Source organism: Molothrus aeneus, unplaced genomic scaffold (genome assembly GCF_037042795.1).
Source record: "Molothrus aeneus isolate 106 unplaced genomic scaffold, BPBGC_Maene_1.0 scaffold_481, whole genome shotgun sequence".
In the NCBI taxonomy this organism is placed as follows: Eukaryota; Metazoa; Chordata; class Aves; order Passeriformes; family Icteridae; genus Molothrus; species Molothrus aeneus.
Genome location: NW_027099156.1, coordinates 1,583 through 21,812, shown reverse-complemented (window position 1 = coordinate 21,812; position 20,230 = coordinate 1,583). Strand labels below are relative to the sequence as shown.

Here is a 20,230-nt window from a genome sequence, read left to right as displayed (position 1 = left end):
TTTCTGGGGGAGGGCGTGGCTATGCAAATCAGGCCTATTTACACAACGCATCGCTTTTATATGTGGGCGTGGTTATGCAGATCACACTCATCACCGCCGCTATGTTCCTAACCGGGGAGGCGTGGCTATGCAAATCACCTCCTTACCCACACTGCCCCGCGCCGCGCCGGAAGCAGAACGGCCGTGAGGGGGAAGGAGGCGGAAGCAGAACCCCTAAAATGGCGGCGCTGGGGCTGCGAGCCCCGGGGCTGCTCCCGCCGCTCCGGGCCCCTCTGCGGGGCTGCCTCGGCCCGTGCCGGCTCCCGGGGAGCCCCGGGGCGGTCCCGGTCCCGGTTCCGGTCCCGGTCCCGGTTCCGGTTCCGGTGCGGGCCATGGCCGGGCACAACCGCTGGTCCAAGGTGCGCAACGTGAAGGGGCCGCGGGACGCGGAGCGGAGCCGCCTCTTGGAGAAAATGGCGCGGATGCTGCGGGCGGCCGCCAGAGGTGGCGCGATAGTGTCGCGATAGGGCGGGGGGGGGTGCGGGGGACGCGGGGCTGTCGCGATATGGGGGTGGGGGGGACGTGAGGAACGGGGTGTGGGAGGAGGCGGGGGTGTCGCGATAGAGGAGGAGGAGGGGGTAGGGGGGCAGGGAGGTGTCGCGATAGAGGCATGGAGGGATGGGGGAGGCGGGGGTGTCGCGATAAAGGAAGGGAAGTGGGTGGGGGGGCATGGGGGTATCGCGATAGGGGGTTGGGGGTGGGGGGTGTCGTAATGGGGAGGGTGTCGCGATAGAGGGGGTGGGGGGGTGTTGGGGGACATGGGGGTGTCGCGATACGGTGCGGGGGGTGTCGTGATGAGGGGGAGTGTCGTGATAGGGGGGAGGAGGGGGAAGGGGGTGGGGGCACGGGGGTATCGCGATATAGGGGGAGGGGGGGGTGATGGGACACTGGGATATTGCGATATCGGGATAGTGGGATATCGGGACATGGGGACATTGGGGTGTCAAAATATCGCGATACAGGAATATCAGGGCATTGGGATATCGCGATATTGGGATATCAGGACACTGGGATATGGGGACATTGGGCTATCGGGATATCACGATATAGGTCTGTTGGGACATTGGGCTATCGCGATATGGGGCTATGGGGACATGGGGCTATTGCGTTATCACGATATCGGGACACGGGCTGTGGCGCTATCGCGACATATCGCAATACGGGGTTGTTGTGACCTCAAGCTATGGCAATATCGTGATATGTCGCGATGCACCATGATATATCACGATACGGGGCTACGGGGACGTCGGGCTATCGTGACCTATCGCGATATCTCCCGACAGAGGGGGGCCCGGATCCGTCGCTGAACCCCGGCCTGGCGGCGGTGGTGGCGCAGTGCCGGACACTGAACGTGCCCAAAGCCACCATCGAGGGGGCCCTGCGGTCAGTGAGGGTGAGTGACCCTGAGTGACCACAGAGTGACCCTGAGTGACCACAGAGTGACTGCAGAGTGACCACTGAATGACCACTGAGTGACCCCTGAATGACCAATGAGTGACCGCAGAGTGACCACTGAATGACCACTGAGTGACCACAGAGTGACCCCTGGGTGACCACTGAGTGACTGCAGAGTGACCACTGAGTGCCCACTGAGTGACCGCAGTGACCACTGAGTGCCCACTGAGTGACCGCAGTGACCACTGAGTGACCACTGAGTGACCACTGAGTGACTGCAGAGTGACCACTGAATGACCACTGAGTGACCCCTGAATGACCAATGAGTGACCGCAGAGTGACCACTGAGTGACCACTGAGTGACCACAGAGTGACCCCTGGGTGACCACTGAGTGACTGCAGAGTGACCATTGAGTGCCCACTGAGTGACCGCAGTGACCACTGAGTGACCACTGAGTGACCACTGAGTGACTGCAGAGTGACCACTGAGTGACCGCAGAGTGACCGCAGTGACCACTGAGTGACCACTGAGTGACCACTGAATGACCACTGAGTGACCCTGAGTGACCACTGGGTGACTGCAGAGTGACCACTGAGTGACCCCTGAATGACCACTGAGTGACCGCAGAGTGACCCTGAGTGACCACTGAGTGACCACTGAGTGACCCCTGAATGACCACTGAGTGACCACTGAGTAACCAATGAGTGACCCTGAGTGACCAATGAGTGACCCCTGAATGACCACTGAGTGACCACAGAGTGACCCTGAGTGACCAATGAGTGACCATTGAGAGACCCCTGACCATCTTAGTGACCATGAGTAACTATTGAGTGACCACTGAGTGACCAATGACCATCCTAGTGACCGTTGAGTGACCACTGAGTGACCGCTGGCCCCTCTCTCCGGCCACAGGAGCGTCCGGCCGGGGGGGGTCACTGACCACTGACCCCTGAGTGACCGCTGGCCCCTCTCTCCGGCCACAGGAGCGTCCGGCCGGGGGGGTCACTGACCACTGACCCCTGAGTGACCGCTGGCCCCTCTCTCCGGCCACAGGAGCGTCCGGCCGGGGGGTCGCAGCTGCTGCTGACCGCTCGGGGCCCGGGGGGGTCACTCGTGCTGCTGGACGTCCGAACCGACAACGTCCGGCGCAGCCAGGCCGAGCTGCGGACACTGCTGCAACGCCACGGGTCAGTGCTGGCCACGGGGTGACCAATGAGTGACCGCTGGGTGACCACTGGGTGGCCATGAGTGACCAATGAGTGACCACTGAGTGACCAATGAGTGACCCTGAGTGACCAATGAGTGACCACTGAGTGAGTGACCACTGGGTGACCATGAGTGACCAATGGGTAGCCACAGAGTGACCAATGAGTGACCACTGAGTGACCCTTGCTGACTGCTGAGTGACCCTCACTGACCACTGGGTGACCACTGAGTGACCCTCGCTGACCATTGTCCCCCTGTGGTCACTCTCAGGGCCGCGCTGACCGCTGAGTGACCAATGAGTGACCCCTGAGTGACCCTCGCTGACCATTGTCCCCCTGTGGTCACTCAGGGCCGCGCTGACCGCTGATGTCCATCACGCCTTCGAGGCCGTGGGCGTGGTCCGAGTGTCCGGCCGGACGTTGGGCCTGGAGGCCGCGCTGGACGTGGCCGCAGTGGCCGGAGCCCAGGACGTGGCCGAGGACGAGGACGAGCTCAAGGTGGGTCCGGCCGCCCGCTGACCGCTGCAGTGGTCACTCGGTGGTCACTCTGTGGTCACTGCTTGAGTGTCCCCCTGGTGGTCATCGGTCACTTCTGGGACCAGACAGTGACCGGTGACCACCCTGATGACCCCTTGACCCCTTACTGACCATTGACCACCTTGAATGACCACTGACCACCCCAATGACCCCTTGACCGCTCCAAATGACCGCTTGACCCCCCCCTTGAGCACCCACTGACCCCTTGACCACCATGAATGACCACTGACCATTCCCACTGACCCTTGGTCACTTCTTGACCACTCCCAATGACCCCTTGACCACCCCAATGACCCCTCACTGACCATTGACCACCTTGAATGACCACTGACCATCCCAATGACCACTGACCATCCCCACTGACCATTGGCCACTTCTTGACCACTCCCACTGACCACTGACCCCTCCTCTGGCCCTCTGACCGCTCACTGACCACTTGACCCTCCAATGACCCCTTGACCCTTCACTGACCACCCCCACTGACCCCTTGACCACTCCCATTGACCACTGACCACTCCCATTGACCACTGACCACTCCTGCTGACCACTGACCACTGACCACTCCTTGACCCCTCCCTGACCCCTTGACCACCTTGATGACCACTGACCGCTCCTTGACCACCCCCAGTGACCATTGGTCATTTCTTGACCACTCCCAATGACCACTGACCACTCCCACTGACCCCTTGACCCCTCCGTGACCCCCTGACCCCTCCCTGACCCCCCCGTGACCTTTGCCCCCCTCCCGCAGTTCCTGTGCGCCCCCTCGGCCCTGGGCAGTGTCCGGCAGCACCTGGCGGCCGCAGGGCTCCGGCCGATTTCGGCCACTCTGGAATTCCGGCCGCGGTCAGCGCTGGCCCTGCCGGACGGTCCGAGGGCCGCGGCCGAGCGGCTGCTCCGGGCTCTGGCCGAGTGGCCGGACATCGTCCGCATCGTCCACAACATCCAGGACGTCCCGGCGGTCACTCGGGGCGGTCACTCGGCTCCGGCCACAACGCGGGACCATCAATAAAGGTGTGGTCAAACGGTCAGTGGGGTGGCCAGTGGTCATTCGGGGTGGTCAGGGGGTCAGTGGGGTGGTCAGTGGTCATTGGGACGGTCAAGGGGTCAGTGGGAGTGGTCAAGAAGTGACCAATGGTCATTGGGGTGGTCAGTGGTCACTCAGGGTGGACAAAGGGTGGTCAGTGATCATTGAGGGTCATTAGCGGTCAGTAGAGTGGTCAAGGGGGCATTGGGACGGTCAAGGGGTCACTCAGGGTGGTCAGTGGTCATTGGGAGTGGTCAGTGGTCACTCAGGGCAGTCACTCGGGTCCGGCCACGCCGCACGATGGACAATAAAGGTGTGAGATGTGGTCAAGTGGTCATTTGGAGTGATCAGTGGGTGGTCAGTGGTCACTCAGGGTGGTCAAGGGGGCATTGGGGGGGGTCAAGTGGTCAGTGGTCATCAGGGTGGTCATTGGGGGTGGTCAGTGGTCATCAGAGAGCGGCCAGTGCTCATCGGGGTGGTCAGTGGGGGTGGCCAGTGGTCACTCAGGGTGGTCATCGGGGTGGTCAGTAGCCATTGGAGTGGTCAAGGGGTCAGTGGGAGTGGTCAAGGGGTCAGTGGGAGTGGTCAAGAAGCGGCCAAAGGTCATTGGGTGGTCAGCGGGGGTGGTCAGTGCCCATTGGTCATTGTGGTGGTCACTCGGTCATCGGGGTGGTCATCAGGGTGGTCAGTGCCCATTGGTCATTGTGGTGCCCATTGGTCATCCCGGTGGTCACTCGGTCATCGGGGTGGTCATTGGGGTGGTCAGTGCCCATTGGTCATTGTGGTGGTCACTCGGTCATCGGGGTGGTCATCGTGGTGCCCATTGGTCATCCCGGTGGTCACTCGGTCACTGGGGTGGTCATCGGGGTGGTCAGTGCCCGTTGGTCATCCTGGTGGTCACTCGGTCATCGGGGTGGTCATTGGGGTGGTCAGTGCCCATTGGTCATTGTGGTGGTCACTCGGTCATCGGGGTGGTCATCGGGGTGGTCAGTGCCCATTGGTCATTGTGGTGGTCACTCGGTCATCGGGGTGGTCATCGGGGTGGTCAGTGCCCATTGGTCATTGTGGTGCCCATTGGTCATTGGGGTGGTCATCAGGGTGGTCATTGGGGGTGGTCAGTGCCCATTGGTCATCGTGGTGCCCATTGGTCATCCCGGTGGTCACTCGGTCACTGGGGTGGTCATCCCGGTGGTCACTCGGTCACGCCACCCCCCCCAATCACACCCAAACCTCGCCATGGAGTGCCCAAAGCCCTGCGGCCGCTCCGGCCAGGGGTCATTTATTGGTGGTCACTCGTCCGAGCCGGCCGGGCTGCCCAGGAAGAGGCCGGAGTAGCCAAAGGCCGGAGCGGAGCCTTCGTCCTCCTCCTCCTCCTCCTCGTCCTCCTCGTCCTCCTCGTCCTCCTCGTGGTCATCGTGGTCATCGTGGTCATCCTCGTCCTCCTCGTCCTCCTCCGGCCGCGCCGAGCGGTCAGCGGCGCCGTCGGGCCTGTGGTCATCCCCGGGCCGAGAGCGGCCGCTTGACCATTGGTCATCTCTTGAGCCGACTGACCACTGGTCATCCTTGGGGCCGGGTCTTGCTCCTGATGACCACTGGTCGTTCTTGGAGCCGACTGACCACTGGTCATTCTTGGAGCCGGGTGACCACTGCTCGATCTTCACCTCCGCTGACCACTGGTCATCCTTCGGCCCCGCTGACCACTGGTCACTCTTGGAGCTGGGTGACCACTGCTCCTGCTTCACCTCCGCTGACCACTGGTCACTCTTCACCTCCGCTGACCACTGGTCACTCTTCACCTCCGCTGACCACTGGTCATTCTTGGAGCTGGGTGACCACTGCTCAATCTTCACCCCCGCTGACCACTGGTCACTCTTGGAGCCGGATGACCACTGGTCATCTTTCGGCCCCGCTGACCACTGGTCATTCTTCGTGTCCGGTGACCACTGCTCCTGCTTGACCGCTGCTGACCACTGCTCATCCTTCATCCCAGCTCTTCCTCCAGCTGACCACTGGTCACTCTTCGGCCCTGCTGACCACTGGTCATTCTTTGACCCCGCTGACCACTGCTCGCCCTTCGAGCCGGGTGACCACTGCTCCTTCTTCACCGCCGCTGACCACTGGTCACTCTTCGGCCCCGCTGACCACTGGTCATCCTTCGGCCCCGCTGACCACTGGTCACTCTTCGGCCCCGCCGCCCACTGCTCCTCCCTCGAGCCGCCCCCTTTGCCGCCCCCGAGTGACCACTGGTCATCCTTGCCCGCGAGTGACCACTGCTCGTCCCTCGGGCCGCCCCTCGCTCCCCGGCCCCTGCCGGCGGCCGGCCGTGCCCTGCGCGGCCGTTTGGCCTCTCCGGCCGCTGCCGCCGAGTGACCGGCGCGGTGTCCGAGCAGGCGTCCGAGCAGGAATCGCCGCTGCCCCCTGGCCAGCGTCCACTTGGCCTCGAGCCGCGCCAGCTCGTCGCAGAGCGCCGCGTTCTCCAGCACCAGCGCCCGCGCCGCGCGCCGCAGCCGCCGGAAACGCTGCCGGATGCGCTCGGCCGGACGCGGCCGCGGGCCCTGGGGCATCGTCCGGCCGCGAGTGGACACTGCGGGGGGAAAAAAAAAAAGGTGAAAATTCGGTGAAAATTCGGTGAAAATCGGTGAAAATTCGATGGAAATCGGCACAAATTGGCCCAAAGTTGGCGTTGGGTTGACCAAGATTGAGTGAAATTGGTAAAAATTGACCCAAAATCAGCACAAATTTGACCTAAAATTGGTCTTGGGTTGGCCCAGAGTGGAGGGGGCGTGGCCGGCTCGGGGCAGAGCGCGGCCTTCACAGAAAAAGCGAAAATTGGTCCAAATTTGGTGAAAATCGGTGAAAATTTGATGGAGATCGGCCCAAATCGGCACAAATTGGCCCAAAGTCAACGTTGGGTTGAGGCGAGTTGAGCGGACTTGACCAAAATTGGCCAAAACCAGCAAGAATTGACCAAAAATGAGCAAAATTGACCAAAATCGGTACAAATTGGACCAAAGTCGGTGTTGGGTTGAGCAGAGTTGACCAAAATTGAGTGAAATTGGTCAAGATTGACCAAAAAAGGAGCAAAATCGGCACAAATTTGACCCAAATTGGTCCTGGGTTGACCCAAATTGAACAAAGTGACTGAAATTGGTCCAAATTGACCAAAAAGGAGCAAAATTGACCAAAATTGGCGAAAATCGGCCCAAATTTGACCCAATATTGGTGTTGGGTTAACGCAAGTTGACCAAAATTGATGAAAATTGACTCAAATTGGTCCAAATTGACCAAAATTAACCAAAATTGGGCCAAACTTGACCAAAATGGAGTGAAATTGGCCCAAATCGGCACAAATGGACCAAAACGAACCAAAATTGCCACAAATTGGACCAAAATCAACCACAATTGACACAAACTGACAAAATTGACCAAAATCGACCCAAATTGACTCAAATTGAGCCCAAATTGAACAAAATTTGCCCCAAATGACCCAAATTTACCAAAATCACCACAATTTGACCCAAATCGAGCCCAAAACGGCCCAAACCGAGCTCGGAGGAGCCTTTGGGCTAAAAACCGGAAAAATCGGGAAAATGGAAAAAAAACGGGGGCGGATTTTGGGGCGAAAACGGCGATTTTTGGGAAAATCGTTCAATCCATCGATCCGCATCCATTAACGGCCCAGCGGAAGCTCCCCCATCCCCCTCCGCTGTTCCCCGCGGGGTTTTGGGGCGAAATTCGCCGATTTTGGGGCCAAATCCGCCGAGTTTAGGACTCACCGCAGGCGGAACGGAGCGGGCGCCACCGGAAGTGAACGCGGGGAGAACGGAAAAGAGGCAACACCAACCGGAAGTGGGCGGTGAAACCGGAATCGACCGAGGAAAAACCCCGAAAAACGCGAATTTAGACTCAAAACCGCGTCAAGATCCGGGTTTACGTCACGATTGCGTCACGATTTCTCCTTTTTGGGGCTAAACCGCCGCGCTTTGGGTGCTCTTTTTTCTGCTTAATCGTTTTTCTCCTGCTCCGAGCCGTGACTTCCGTTACCCTTAACGAATCCTCATCATCTCTATGGTAACTTCCGGTCTGCGCCGCCATTACTGCTTCCCCTCTATGATCACTTCCGGTTGGAGGCGCTCTGGCCCGCTCGGAGGACTCCAATTCCTCTCTTTGATTTTCCCCAAAATGCCGATTTTTTCCCCCAAAAATTCCCAATTTTCCCCCAAATTTCCCCCAGAATTCCCAATTTTCCCACCAAAACCCCGCGATTTCAGTAAAAATTCCCATTTTTTAATTCCCCAACCCCCACTTCCCTCCAAAATCCCCGATTTTCCCCCAAAATTTCCAATTTTTCCCTCTAAAAATTTCCTTTTTTTTTAAACCTCCCACCCCCTCAAATTCCCGATTTTTCACCCCAAAAATTCCCGATTTTTTTGGCTCCTCCCATTCCGGCTCCCACCCCTCCCCCTCCCCCCACCCCCAGGGGGGCGGGGCCTCCCCAAATTCCCGGGAAATTGCCCCAAAATTGGGTGGGGGAGGGGCAGCAGCGGGACCATGGCGCAGGTAGGGGGGGGAGGGGAATTTTGGGGGAATTTTGGGCGATTTTGGGGAAGTTCGGGAGACTTGGGGGAAGTTCGGAGCCACTTCCGGGTTGGGGGGGGGGAAATTGGGGCGGAATTTGGGAATTTTGGGGTTCAAAAGTGAATTTTGGGGGAAAGTTTGGCTTTTTTTTTATATTTTGGGGATTTTTTGGGCGATTTTTTGGGATTTCAAAGTGAAATTTTGGGGGGGGGATTTTTGGGGAATTTTTGGGACTTTAAAGTGAAATTTTGGAGATTTTTATTTTATTTTTTGAGGGATTTTTTGGCGATTTTTGGGAGGGGAATTTGAGGGACTCAAAAGTGAATTTTGGGGGATTTGGGGATTTTTTTTAAATTTTAAAATAATTCAGGGGGCAGTTTTGGGAAAAAAGTGAAAATTTGGGGGAATTTTTGGATTTTTTTGGGGGTATATTTTGGTTTTTTGGGATTTTGGGGGGGAGTCTGGGGTCCCAAAGTGAATTTTTGGGGATTTTTGGGGTCCCAAAATGAATTTTGGGGAAAACTTTGGATTTTTTTTTTTTTTTTAATTTTTGGGTGAATTTTGGGACTTTAAAGTGAATTTTGGGGCAGATTTGGGGGGAATTTTGGGGATTTTTGGGATCACAAAGTGAAATTTGGATGAAATTTTGGGATTATTTTGATTTTTGGGGATTTTTTGGGGAGATTTTGGCCATTCCTGGGTGGATTTTTTTGGTTTTTTTTTTTTTTGTTTTTTGGGGCATTTTTGGGATTTTGACCATTCCCAGTATTCCCAGTTCAATCCCAGTTCAATCCCAGTTCCCTCCCAGTATTCCCAGTTTAATTTTGACCATTCCCAGGTGCATTATTTGGGATTTTTTTGGGCAGTTTTTGGGATTTTGGGGGGATTTTCGCCATTCCTGGGTGGATTTTTTTGGGTTTTTTTTGGGATTTTGACCATTCCCAGTACTCCCAGTTCAATCCCAGTTCAATCCCAGTTCATTCCCAGTCAGATTTTAACAATTTCCAGATGGATTTTTACAATTCCCAGCTGAATTTTTGGGATTTTTTGGGGCCATTTTGGCCATTCCTGGGTGGATTTTTTTGGTTTTTTTTTTTGTTTTTTTTGGGATTTTGACCATTCCCAGTTCTCTCCCAGTATTCCCAGTTCAATCCCAGTTCAATCCCAGTTCAACCCCCAGGGCCTGGTGCTGGTGGTGCCGGGGGTTCCTGGGCTCACCTGGGGCAGTTTTAGGGATTTTTGGGGGGATTTTGGCCATTCCTGGGTGGATTTTTTTGGGGTTTTTTTGGGATTTTGACCATTCCCAGTATTCCCAGTTCATTCCCAGTTCAATCCCAGTTCAATCCCAGTTCAATCCCAGTTGGATTTTGGGTTCCTGCAGGGCCTGGTGCTGGTGGTGCCGGGGGTTCCTGGGCTCTCCTGGGGCAGTTTTGGGGTTTTTTGGGGGGATTTTGGCCATTCCTGGGTGGATTTTTTTGGGGTTTTTTTGGGATTTTGACCATTCCCAGTATTCCCAGTTCAATCCCAGTTCAATCCCAGTTCAATCCCCAGGGCCTGGTGATGGTGCTGACCGGGGGCTCGGGGTTCCTGGGCTCTCACCTGGGGCAGTTTTAGGGATTTTTGGGGGGATTTTCGCCATTCCTGGGTGGATTTTTTTGGGGTTTTTTGGGGTTTTTTGGGGTTTTCGCCATTCCCAGTATTCCCAGTTCAATCCCAGTTCAATCCCAGTTCAATCCCCAGGGCCTGGTGATGGTGCTGACCGGGGGCTCGGGGTTCCTGGGCTCTCACCTGGGGCAGTTTTAGGGATTTTTGGGGGGATTTTCGCCATTCCTGGGTGGATTTTTTTGGGTTTTTTTTTGTTTTTTTGGGTTTTTTTGGGATTTTGACCATTCCCAGTTCTCTCCCAGTATTCCCAGTTCAATCCCAGTTCAATCCCAGTTCAATCCCCAGGGCCTGGTGCTGGTGGTGCTGGGGGTTCCTGGGCTCTCACCTGGGGCAGTTTTGGGGATTTTTGGGCGATTTTGGCCATTCCTGGGTGGATTTTTTGGGGTTTTTTTGGGATTTTGACCATTCCCAGTATTCCCAGTTCAATCCCAGTTCAATCCCAGTTCACTCCCCAGGGCCTGGTGATGGTGCTGACCGGGGGCTCGGGGTTCCTGGGCTCCCACCTGGTCCAGGTGCTGCTGGAGGCGGAGCCGGAGCTTCGGGAGCTGCGAATCCTCGACCTCGACCCCGACCTCAAAATGGTCCCCGAGAGGCACCGTGAGCCCCAAAACCCCCCAGATTCACCCCAAAAAACTCACCCTAAAAACCCCCCCAAATCCTCCTTCATTCAGCCCCAAAAATTCCCCAAATTCCCCCCCAAAAAAATCCCCGCAAAATTTCCAAATTTAACCCCAAAAATCGACCCAAAATCCCCCAAATTCCCCCCCCCCCAAAATCCACCCCAACAATTCCCAAATTTAGCCCTTAAAATTCACCCTGAAATGCCCGAAATTCACCCCAAAAATCTGTCCCCAAATCCCCCAAATTCACCCCAAAAAATTCACCCTAAAACCTCCCAAAATTCACCTTCATTCAGGCCCAAAAATCCCCTCAAAAATTCCCCAAATTCCCCCAAAAATTCACCCCAAAATGTCCCAAATTTATCCCCAAAAATCGACCCAAAATCCCCCAAATTTCCCCCCAAAATCCACCCCAAAAATCTGCAAAATTCCCCCCCAAAATCCACCAAAAAATCCCAAATTTAGCCCTTAAAATTCACCCTGAAATGCCCGAAATTCACCCCAAAAATCTGTCCCAAAATCCCCCAAATTCACCTCAAAAATCCCCCCAAAAATCCCAAATTCAACCCCAAAAATTCACCCCAGAATGTCCCAAATTTAACCCCAAAAATCGACCCAAAATCCCCCAAATTCCCCCCCAAAATCCATCCCAAAAATTCCCAAATTTAGCTGTTAAAATTCACCCTGAAATGCCCGAAATTCACCCCAAAAATCTGTCCCAAAATCCCCCAAATTCACCTCAAAAATCCCCCCAAAAATCCCAAATTCAACCCCAAAAATTCACCCCAAAATTTCCAAATTCCCCCCCAAAAATCGACCCAAAATCCCCCAAATTCCCCCAAACTGGGTTCAATTTTGTTAATTTTGGGCTGACATTTTGAAATTTTGGGCTGAATTTTGCCGATTTTGGGGGTTTTATCCCCCCAGGGCTCTCGGGTCCGGGGCGACGTCGCCGATTTTGGGGCGGATTTGTGTGAGCTTGAGGGGATTTTTGGGTTAAATTCCGCTGCTTTTGGGTAACTTTGGGGTGACATTTTTGAAATTTTGGCTTCAATTTCGCCGATTTTGGGTTTTTTACCCCCCCAGGCTCTCAGGTCCGGCTGTCCCGGGGCCATTTTGGGGCGGATTTGTGTGAATTTGGGGCTGATTTTTGTTAATTTTTTTCTTAATTTTGGGTTCAATTTTGTTAATTTTGGGGTGATTTTTTGAAATTTTGGGTTCAATTTTGTCGATTTTGCCCCCCAGGCTCTTGGGTCCCTCTGTCCCGAGGCGATTTTTGGGGTGGATTTGTGTGAACTTGAGGGGATTTTTGGGTTAAATTCCGCTGCTTTTGGGTAACTTTGGGCTGACATTTTGAAATTTTGGGTTCAATTTTGTTGATTTTGGGTTGAATTTGGATGATTTTGGGTTTTTTATTCCCCCAGGCTCTTGGGTCCATCTGTCCCAGGGCGATTTTGGGGGCGGATTTGTGTAAACTTGGGGCTGATTTTGGGGTAAATTCCGCTGGTTTTGGGTAACTTTGGGCTGACATTTTGAAATTTTGGGGTGAATTTCGCCGATTTTGGTCCCCCCAGGCTCCCGGGTCCGGCTGTCCCGGGGCCATTTTGGGGCGGATTTGTGTGAATTCGGGGCTGATTTTGGGGTAAATTCCTGTGGGTCTGGGTAAATTTGTTGTTATTTTTTTTTTAATTTTGGGTTCAATTTTGTTTATTTTGGGGTGAATTTCGCCGATTTTGGGTCTTTTATCCCCCCAGGCTCCCGGGTCCGGCTGTTCCGGGGCGATGTCGCCGATTTTGGGGCGGATTTGTGTGAACTTGAGGGGATTTTTGGGTTAAATTCCGCTGGTTTTGGGTAACTTTGGGGTAACAAAATTTTGAAATTTTGGGTTGAATTTCACCAATTTTGGGTTATTTTGGCTCCCCAGGCTCCCGGGTCCATTTGTCCCAGGGCGATTTTGGGGGCGGATTTGTGTAAACTTGGGGGCATTTTTGGGTTAAATTCCGCTGCTTTTGGGTAACTTTGGGGCGCCATTTTTAGATTTTGGGTTGAATTTCGCCGATTTTGGGGTTTTTACCCCCCCCAGGCTCCCGGGTCCGGCTGTTCCGGGGCGACGTCGCCGATTTGGGGGCGCTCGGGGCCGCCCTGGCCGGCGCTGACGCCGTTTTCCACAGCGCCGCCCTCGTGGACGTCTGGGGGCGCTGCAGCCCCGAGGCCCTGGCCAGGGTCAACGTCCTGGGTAAACTGGGACAAACTGGGATATACTGGGATATACTGGGATATACTGGGAACGGACTGGGTAAACTGGGACAAACTGGGATATACTGGGAACGGACTGGGAATGGACTGGGAACGGACTGGGATATACTGGGAACGGACTGGGAGGGACTGGGAGGGACTGGGAGGGACTGGGATATACTGGGATATACTGGGATATACTGGAACATCCTGGGTAAACTGGGACAAACTGGGATATACTGGGAACGGACTGGGAATGGACTGGGAACGGACTGGGATATACTGGGATATACTGGGAACGGACTGGGAATGGACTGGGAGGGACTGGGAGGGACTGGGAGGGACTGGGAACGTCCTGGGTAAACTGGGACAAACTGGGATATACTGGGATATACTGGGATATACGGGATATAATGGGAACGGACTGGGTAAACTGGGACAAACTGGGATATACTGGGAACGGACTGGGAGGGACTGGGAGGGACTGGGAGGGACTGGGAACGGACTGGGTAAACTGGGAGGGACTGGGATATACTGGGAACGGACTGGGTAAACTGGGAGGGACTGGGAGGGGTCACTGGGTAAACTGGGATAGACTGGGAGGGACTGGGATGGACTGGGATATACTGGGATATACTGGGATATACTGGGAACGGACTGGGTAAACTGGGAGGGACTGGGAGGGACTGGGAACGGACTGGGTAAACTGGGAGGGACTGGGATGGACTGGGATATACTGGGATATACTGGGATATACTGGGATATACTGGGAACGGACTGGGTAAACTGGGACAGACTGGGATATACTGGGAACGGACTGGGATATACTGGGAACGGACTGGGTAAACTGGGAGGGACTGGGAACGAACTGGGTAAAACTGGGACAAACTGGGAGGGACTGGGATATACTGGGAGGGACTGGGATGGACTGGGAGGGGACTGGGAGGGACTGGGATGGACTGGGATAAACTGGGAACGGACTGGGAGGGACTGGGATGGACTGGGAGGGACTGGGAGGGACTGGGAGGGACTGGGAGGGACTGGGATACACTGGGATATACTGGGAACGGACTGGGAGGGACTGGAACAGACTGGGAACGAACTGGGTAAACTGGGATAGACTGGGATAGACTGGGAGGGACTGGGAGGGACTGGGAACGGACTGGGTAAACTGGGAGGGACTGGGGGCGTCACTGAGTAAACTGGGAGGGACTGGGATGGACTGGGATATACTGGGAGAGGTCACTGGGTAAACTGGGATATACTGGGATATACTGGGAACAAACTGGGATATACTGGGATGGACTGGGGTATACTGGGAACAAACTGGGTAAACTGGGATATATTGGGAAGGGTCACTGGGTAAACTGGGATAGGACTGGGAGGGACTGGGGGGGACTGGGAACAAACTGGGATAAACTGGGATGGACTGGGGCTCTTTTGGGGGGATTTTTTGGGGGTAATTTTAGGGTAATTTTGGGACATTTTTGGGATATTTTGTGATGATTTTGGGATTTTTTGGGGGGGATAATTTTAAGGTAGTTTGGGGTAATTTCAGGATTTTTTGGGGATATTTTTGGAGTAATTTCGGGATATTTTGGGGATATTTTGGGGATATTTTTAGGATACTTTAGGACAATTTGGGGATTTTTGGAGGGATATTTTGTGGTACAATTTCAGGATATTTTCAGGATATTTTGGGGATATTTTTGGGATATTTTGGGGATAATTTCAGGATATTTTTGGGGATATTTTTGGGGATTATTTCAGGATATTTTTGGGGATATTTTTGGGGATAATTTCAGGATATTTTTGGGGATAATTCCAGGATATTTTGAGGATATTTTCAGGATATTTTTTGGATAATTTCAGGATATTTTTGGGGATATTTTTGGGATATTTTGGGGATAATTTCAGGATATTTTGGGGATATTTTGGGGGATATTTTTGGGGTAATTTTGGGGTAATTTGAGGATATTTTTGGGGGATAATTTCAGTATATTTTGGGGGGATAATTTCGGGGATATTTTGGGGATAATTCCAGGATATTTTGGGGATAATTTCAGGATATTTTGGGACAATTCCAGGATATTTTTTGGGATAATTCCAGGGTATTTTTGGGGATATTTTCAGGATATTTTTGGGGATATTTTGGGGATATTTTTGGGGTAATTTTGGGGTAATTTGAGGATATTTTTTGGGGATAATTTCGGGATATTTTTTGGGGATAATTCCAGGATATTTTTGGGGATAATTTCAGGCTATTTTGGGGATAATTTCAGGATATTTTTGGGGATAATTTCGGGATATTTTGGGGATAATTCCAGGATATTTTGGGGCTATTTTGGGGTGATTTTTGGGGCGGTTTTGGGGCGTTTCAGGCACCAAGAACGTGATCCGGGCCTGCCAGGCCGCGGGGGTGCCGGTGCTGATCTTCACCAGCAGCATGGAGGTCGTGGGCCCCAACACCCGCGGGGACCCCTTCGTCAGGTACGCCCCGAAAACCCCAAAAAAAACGCCCCAAAAATGGATTCAGCACCCCTGAAAACCAAAAACGCCCCAAAAATGGGAAAAATGCCCCAAAAATGGGAAAAAAATGCCCCAAAATGGGAAAAAACCGCCCCAAAAATGGGAAAAAACGCCCCAAAAAATGGGAAAAAAACGCCCCAAAAAATGGACTCAGCACCCCTGAAAACCCTGAAAAACGCCCCAAAAACGGGGAAAAAACGCCCCAAAAACGGGGAAAAACGCCCCAAAAATGGACTCAGCACCCCTGAAAACCCAAAAAACGCCCCAAAAATGGGAAAAAATGCCCCAAAAAAAATGGGAAAAAAACCACCCCAGAAATGGACTGAGCACCCCTGAAAACCCAAAAAAACCACCCTAAAAATGGGAAAAAATGCCCCAAAAATGGACTCAGCACCCCCAAAAAAAACCCCAAAAACCCCCCAAAAATCAAAGTAAAACCCCCCAAAATGGGGAGAAACACCACAAAAATGGGAAAAAAACACCCCCAAAAATGGACTCAGCACCCCTGAAAACCCAAAAAAACCCCAAAACCACAAAAAGTGGCCCAAAACCCTCCAAAAAAATCACCCCAAAAATGGACTTGGGACCCCCAAAATGGCCCCCAAAATTGCCCTAAAACCAAAAAATGACCCAAAAACAACCAAAATCCACCAGAAATTGGGACATTTTGGGGGGATTTTTGCTTTTTTGGGACAGAAATCCACCAGAATTTTGGGATTTTTGGGTTTTTTTTTTTATTTTTAATTTTGGGGCAATTTGGGGATTTTTTAGGGATTTTTTGGGGGGAAATTTGGGGGATTTTTTTAATTTTTGGGGGTTTTTTTAAATTATTTTTGGGGAATTTTGGGGATTTTTTAAAATTATTTTTGGGGGAATTTTTGGAGCATTTTTATGGATTTTTGGGATTTTGGGGATTTTTTTTATCAGAATTTTGAGGGAATTTTGGGGGATTTTTGGCAATTTTGGGATTCCCCAACTTTTGGGGTCATTTTGGGGGATTTTGGAGCCCCAAAATGGGGAATTTTAGTGTGGGGGATTTTGCAATTTTTGCCCTTTTTGGACAGAATTTCACAAAAACTTTGGGGAATTTTTTGGGGGATTTTTTTTGAATTTTGGGAATTTGGGATCCCCTAAATTTTGGGGGGATTTTGGGGGATTTTGGAGCCCCCAAATCCCCAGAAAAATTGGAATTTTAGGGTTGGATTTGGGCATTTCTGGAGTGATTTTGGCCCCTTTTGAGCGGAATTTTTGGGGAATTTCACTGGAATTTTTTGGGGGGGAATTTTGCTGGAAATTTTGGGAATTCGGGATCCCCTAAATTTTGGGGTGATTTTGGGGGATTTTAGGACCCCCCAAATCCCAAATTTCAGGCGTCCCAGGCTGCGATTTTGGGCGTTTCTGGAGCGATTTTCGCCCTTTTTTGGGGCAGAATTTCGCCAAAATTTCCGGATTTTTTTGGGGTTTTTTTTCCTGGTTTTTGGGGAGTTTGGGAATGCGGGGATTTTGGGGTGAATTTGGGCGTTTTTGGGGCGCAGGGGGGACGAGGATTCTCCGTACCCCACGCGGCACTCGGAGCCGTACCCGCTGAGCAAGGCCCAGGCCGAGCGGCTGCTGCTGGAGGCCAACGGCAAACCCGTGAGCAAACCCCAAATTTGGGGGCAAAAACTCGGGATTTTGGGCAAAAATTGGGATTTTGGGTCAAAAGTTTGGGATTCTGGGTCAAAAACTCGGGATTTTGGGCAAAAACTCGGGATTTGGGTCAAAAATCTGGGATTTTGGGTCAAAAATTCGGGATTTTAGGGCAAAAGTTTGGGATTTTGGGTCAAAAGTTTGGGATTTTGGGATTTTGGGGTTTGGGATCCAGTGGCTGCTGCTGGAGGCCAACGGCAAACCCGTGAGGAAAAACCAAATTTTGGGTCAAAAATCCGGGATTTTGGGTCAAAAGTTTGGGATTTTGGGCAAAAATTCGGGATTTTGGGTCAAAAATTCGGGATTTTAGGGCAAAAGTTTGGGATTTTGGGGTTTGGGACCCAGCGGCTGCTGCTGGAGGCCAACGGCAAACCCGTGAGCAAAACCCCAAATTTGGGGCAAAAACTCGGGATTTTGGGCAAAAGTTCGGGATTTTGGGTCAAAAATCTGGGATTTTGGGTCAAAAATTTGGGATTTTGGGTCAAAAGTTTGGGATTTTGGTGTTTGGGACCCAGCGGCTGCTGCTGGAGGCCAATGGGAAACCCATGAGGAAAAACCAAATTTTGGGTCAAAAATCTGGGATTTTGGGTAGAATTGTGGGGATTTGGGGTAGAATTTTGGGGATTTTTGGGTAGAAGTTTGGGGGATTTTGGGGTAGAATCTTGGGGATTTTTGGGTAGAATTGTGGTGGGGATTTTGGGTAGAATTTCGGGATTTTGGGTAAAACTTTGGGGATTTTTGGGTAGAACTTTGGGGATTTTTGGGTAGAATTTCGTGGATTTGGGGTAGAATTTCGTGGGTTTGGGGTAGAATGGTGGGGTGGGGATTTTGGGGTAGAATTGTGGGGATTTGGGGTAGAACTTCGTGGATTTTTGGGTAGAATTTTGTCGATTTTGGATTGAATTGTGTGGATTTTGGGTAGAATTTTGAGGATTTTGGGGTAGAATTTCGTGGGTTTTGGGGTAGAATCGTGGGGTGGGGATTTTGGGGTAAAATTGTGTGGATTTTCGGGTAGAACTTTGGGGATTTTCGGGTAGAACTTCGTGGATTTTTGGGTAGAATTTTGTGGATTTTGGATTGAATTGTGGGGATTTTGGGGTAGAATTTTGTGGATTTTGGGGTAGAATTTCGTGGATTTTGGGGTAGAATCGTGGATTTTGGGGTAGAATCGTGGGTTTTGGGGTAGAATGGTGGGGTGGGTATTTTGGGGTAGAATTGTGTGGATTTTGGGTAGAACTTCGTGGATTTTGGGGTAGAATTTCGTGGGTTCGGGGTAGAATGGTGGGGGTTTTTCCGTGAATTCCGGGATTTTGGGGATTTCTTGGGAACCTTTTGGGGTTTTTTTTGTTTTTTTTTTTTGGCGGTTTGTGCCCCGCAGGTGTGCGGGGGGCGGGGCGCCTGGTGACGCTGTCCCTGCGGCCCACGGGGATTTTCGGGGAGCGGCACCCCCTGCTCGAGCTCTTCTACCGCGCGGGGCAGGGGCCTGGGCGGGAGGGTGCCCCGGAGCCTGCCCCAGAACGCCGAGCACGGCAGGGTCTACGCAGGTGAGACCTGGGGGAGAAATGGGGAAAAAATGGGGGAAAAAATGGAGAAAAAACCCCAGAAAAAAAATGGGGAAAAATGGAGAAAATATGGGGGAAAAATGGGGGAAAAAATCAGAAAAAATGGGGGAAAATGGGGGGTAAATGGAACACCTGGGCGGGAGGGTGCCCCGGAGCCTGCCCCAGAACGCCGAGCACGGCAGGGTCTACGCAGGTGAGACCTGGGGGAAAAATGGGGAAAAATGGGGGAAAAAACCCAGAAAAAATGGGGGGAAAAAATGGGGGAAAAAACCCAGAAAAAATGGGGGAAAATTGGGAAAAAACCCAGAAAAAATGGGGGAAAAATGGGGGAAAAAACCCAGAAAAAATGGGGGGAAAAACCCAGAAAAAATGGGGGGAAAAATGGGAAAAAACCCAGAAAAAAATGGGGGAAAAAACCCAGAAAAATGGGGCAAAAAACCCAGAAAAAATGGGGAAAAATGGGGAAAAGAATCAGAAAAAAATGGGGGGAAAATGGACACCTGGGCGGGAGGGTGCCCCGGAGCCTGCCCCAGAACGCCGAGCACGGCAGGGTCTACGCAGGTGAGACCTGGGGGAAGAAATGGGGGAAAAATGGGGAGAAATGGGGAAAAAAACCAGAAAAAATGGGGGAAAAAAATGGGAAATAAATGGGAAAAAATCAGAAAAAATGGGGGGAAAAACCCAGGAAAAATGGGGAGAAATGGGGGGAAAATGGGGGGTAAATGGATACCTGGGCGGGAGGGTGCCCCGGAGCCTGCCCCAGAACGCCGAGCACGGCAGGGTCTATGCAGGTGAGACCTGGGGGAAAAATGGGGAAAAATGGGGGAAAAAACCCAGAAAAAATGGGGGAAAAAATGGGGGAAAAAACCCAGAAAAAATGGGGGAAAATTGGGAAAAAACCCAGAAAAAATGGGGGAAAAATGGGGGAAAAAACCCAGAAAAAATGGGGGGAAAAACCCAGAAAAAATGGGGGGAAAAATGGGAAAAAACCCAGAAAAAAATGGGGGAAAAAACCCAGAAAATGGGGCAAAAAAACCCAGAAAAAATGGGGGAAAAATGGGGAAAAGAATCAGAAAAAAATGGGGGGAAAATGGACACCTGGGCGGGAGGGTGCCCCGGAGCCTGCCCCAGAACGCCGAGCACGGCAG

At 52.4% G+C, this 20,230-nt stretch overlaps 3 protein-coding genes across 3 annotated transcripts; 2 read left to right on the top strand and 1 right to left on the bottom strand.

Annotated features, from left to right (window-relative positions):
* Positions 1-171: 171 nt before the first annotated feature.
* TACO1 (translational activator of cytochrome c oxidase I) lies at positions 172-4,208 on the top strand. The gene is made up of 5 exons (XM_066571417.1): positions 172-483; positions 1,323-1,432; positions 2,489-2,622; positions 2,991-3,138; positions 3,929-4,208. Exons 1-5 carry the CDS (start codon positions 219-221, stop codon positions 4,187-4,189), a joined length of 918 nt encoding a protein of 305 aa, XP_066427514.1. The 5' UTR covers positions 172-218; the 3' UTR covers positions 4,190-4,208.
* Positions 4,209-5,441: 1,233 nt separating this feature from the next.
* On the bottom strand, positions 5,442-8,293 carry LOC136571006 (fibrinogen alpha-1 chain-like). Its single transcript, XM_066571416.1, has 2 exons — positions 7,981-8,293; positions 5,442-6,788 (listed from the first exon to the last, which is right to left on the bottom strand). The coding sequence occupies exon 2, from the start codon at positions 6,766-6,768 to the stop codon at positions 5,494-5,496; it is 1,275 nt and encodes a 424-aa protein (XP_066427513.1). The 5' UTR covers positions 6,769-6,788; positions 7,981-8,293; the 3' UTR covers positions 5,442-5,493.
* Positions 8,294-8,693: 400 nt separating this feature from the next.
* On the top strand, positions 8,694-19,068 carry LOC136571005 (3 beta-hydroxysteroid dehydrogenase type 7-like). The gene is made up of 6 exons (XM_066571415.1): positions 8,694-8,764; positions 10,903-11,044; positions 13,151-13,303; positions 15,684-15,792; positions 17,367-17,509; positions 18,899-19,068. Exons 1-6 carry the CDS (start codon positions 8,756-8,758, stop codon positions 19,066-19,068), a joined length of 726 nt encoding a protein of 241 aa, XP_066427512.1. The 5' UTR covers positions 8,694-8,755.
* Positions 19,069-20,230: the final 1,162 nt, after the last annotated feature.

What these genes read in the sequence shown, in the direction of transcription:
- TACO1 (XM_066571417.1), top strand. Translation starts at nt 219, where the DNA reads ATGGCGGCGCTGGGGCTGCGAGCCCCGGGGCTGCTCCCGCCGCTCCGG. An exon ending in GGGCCCTGCGGTCAGTGAGG is followed by an intron (nt 1,433 to 2,488) that starts GTGAGTGACCCT and finishes CTCCGGCCACAG; the next exon opens with GAGCGTCCGGCCGGGGGGTC. An exon ending in AGGACGAGGACGAGCTCAAG is followed by an intron (nt 3,139 to 3,928) that starts GTGGGTCCGGCC and finishes CCCCTCCCGCAG; the next exon opens with TTCCTGTGCGCCCCCTCGGC.
- LOC136571006 (XM_066571416.1), bottom strand. Translation starts at nt 6,768, where the DNA reads ATGCCCCAGGGCCCGCGGCCGCGTCCGGCCGAGCGCATCCGGCAGCGT.
- LOC136571005 (XM_066571415.1), top strand. An exon ending in AATGGTCCCCGAGAGGCACC is followed by an intron (nt 11,045 to 13,150) that starts GTGAGCCCCAAA and finishes TACCCCCCCCAG; the next exon opens with GCTCCCGGGTCCGGCTGTTC. An exon ending in CGCGGGGACCCCTTCGTCAG is followed by an intron (nt 15,793 to 17,366) that starts GTACGCCCCGAA and finishes TTTGGGGCGCAG; the next exon opens with GGGGGACGAGGATTCTCCGT.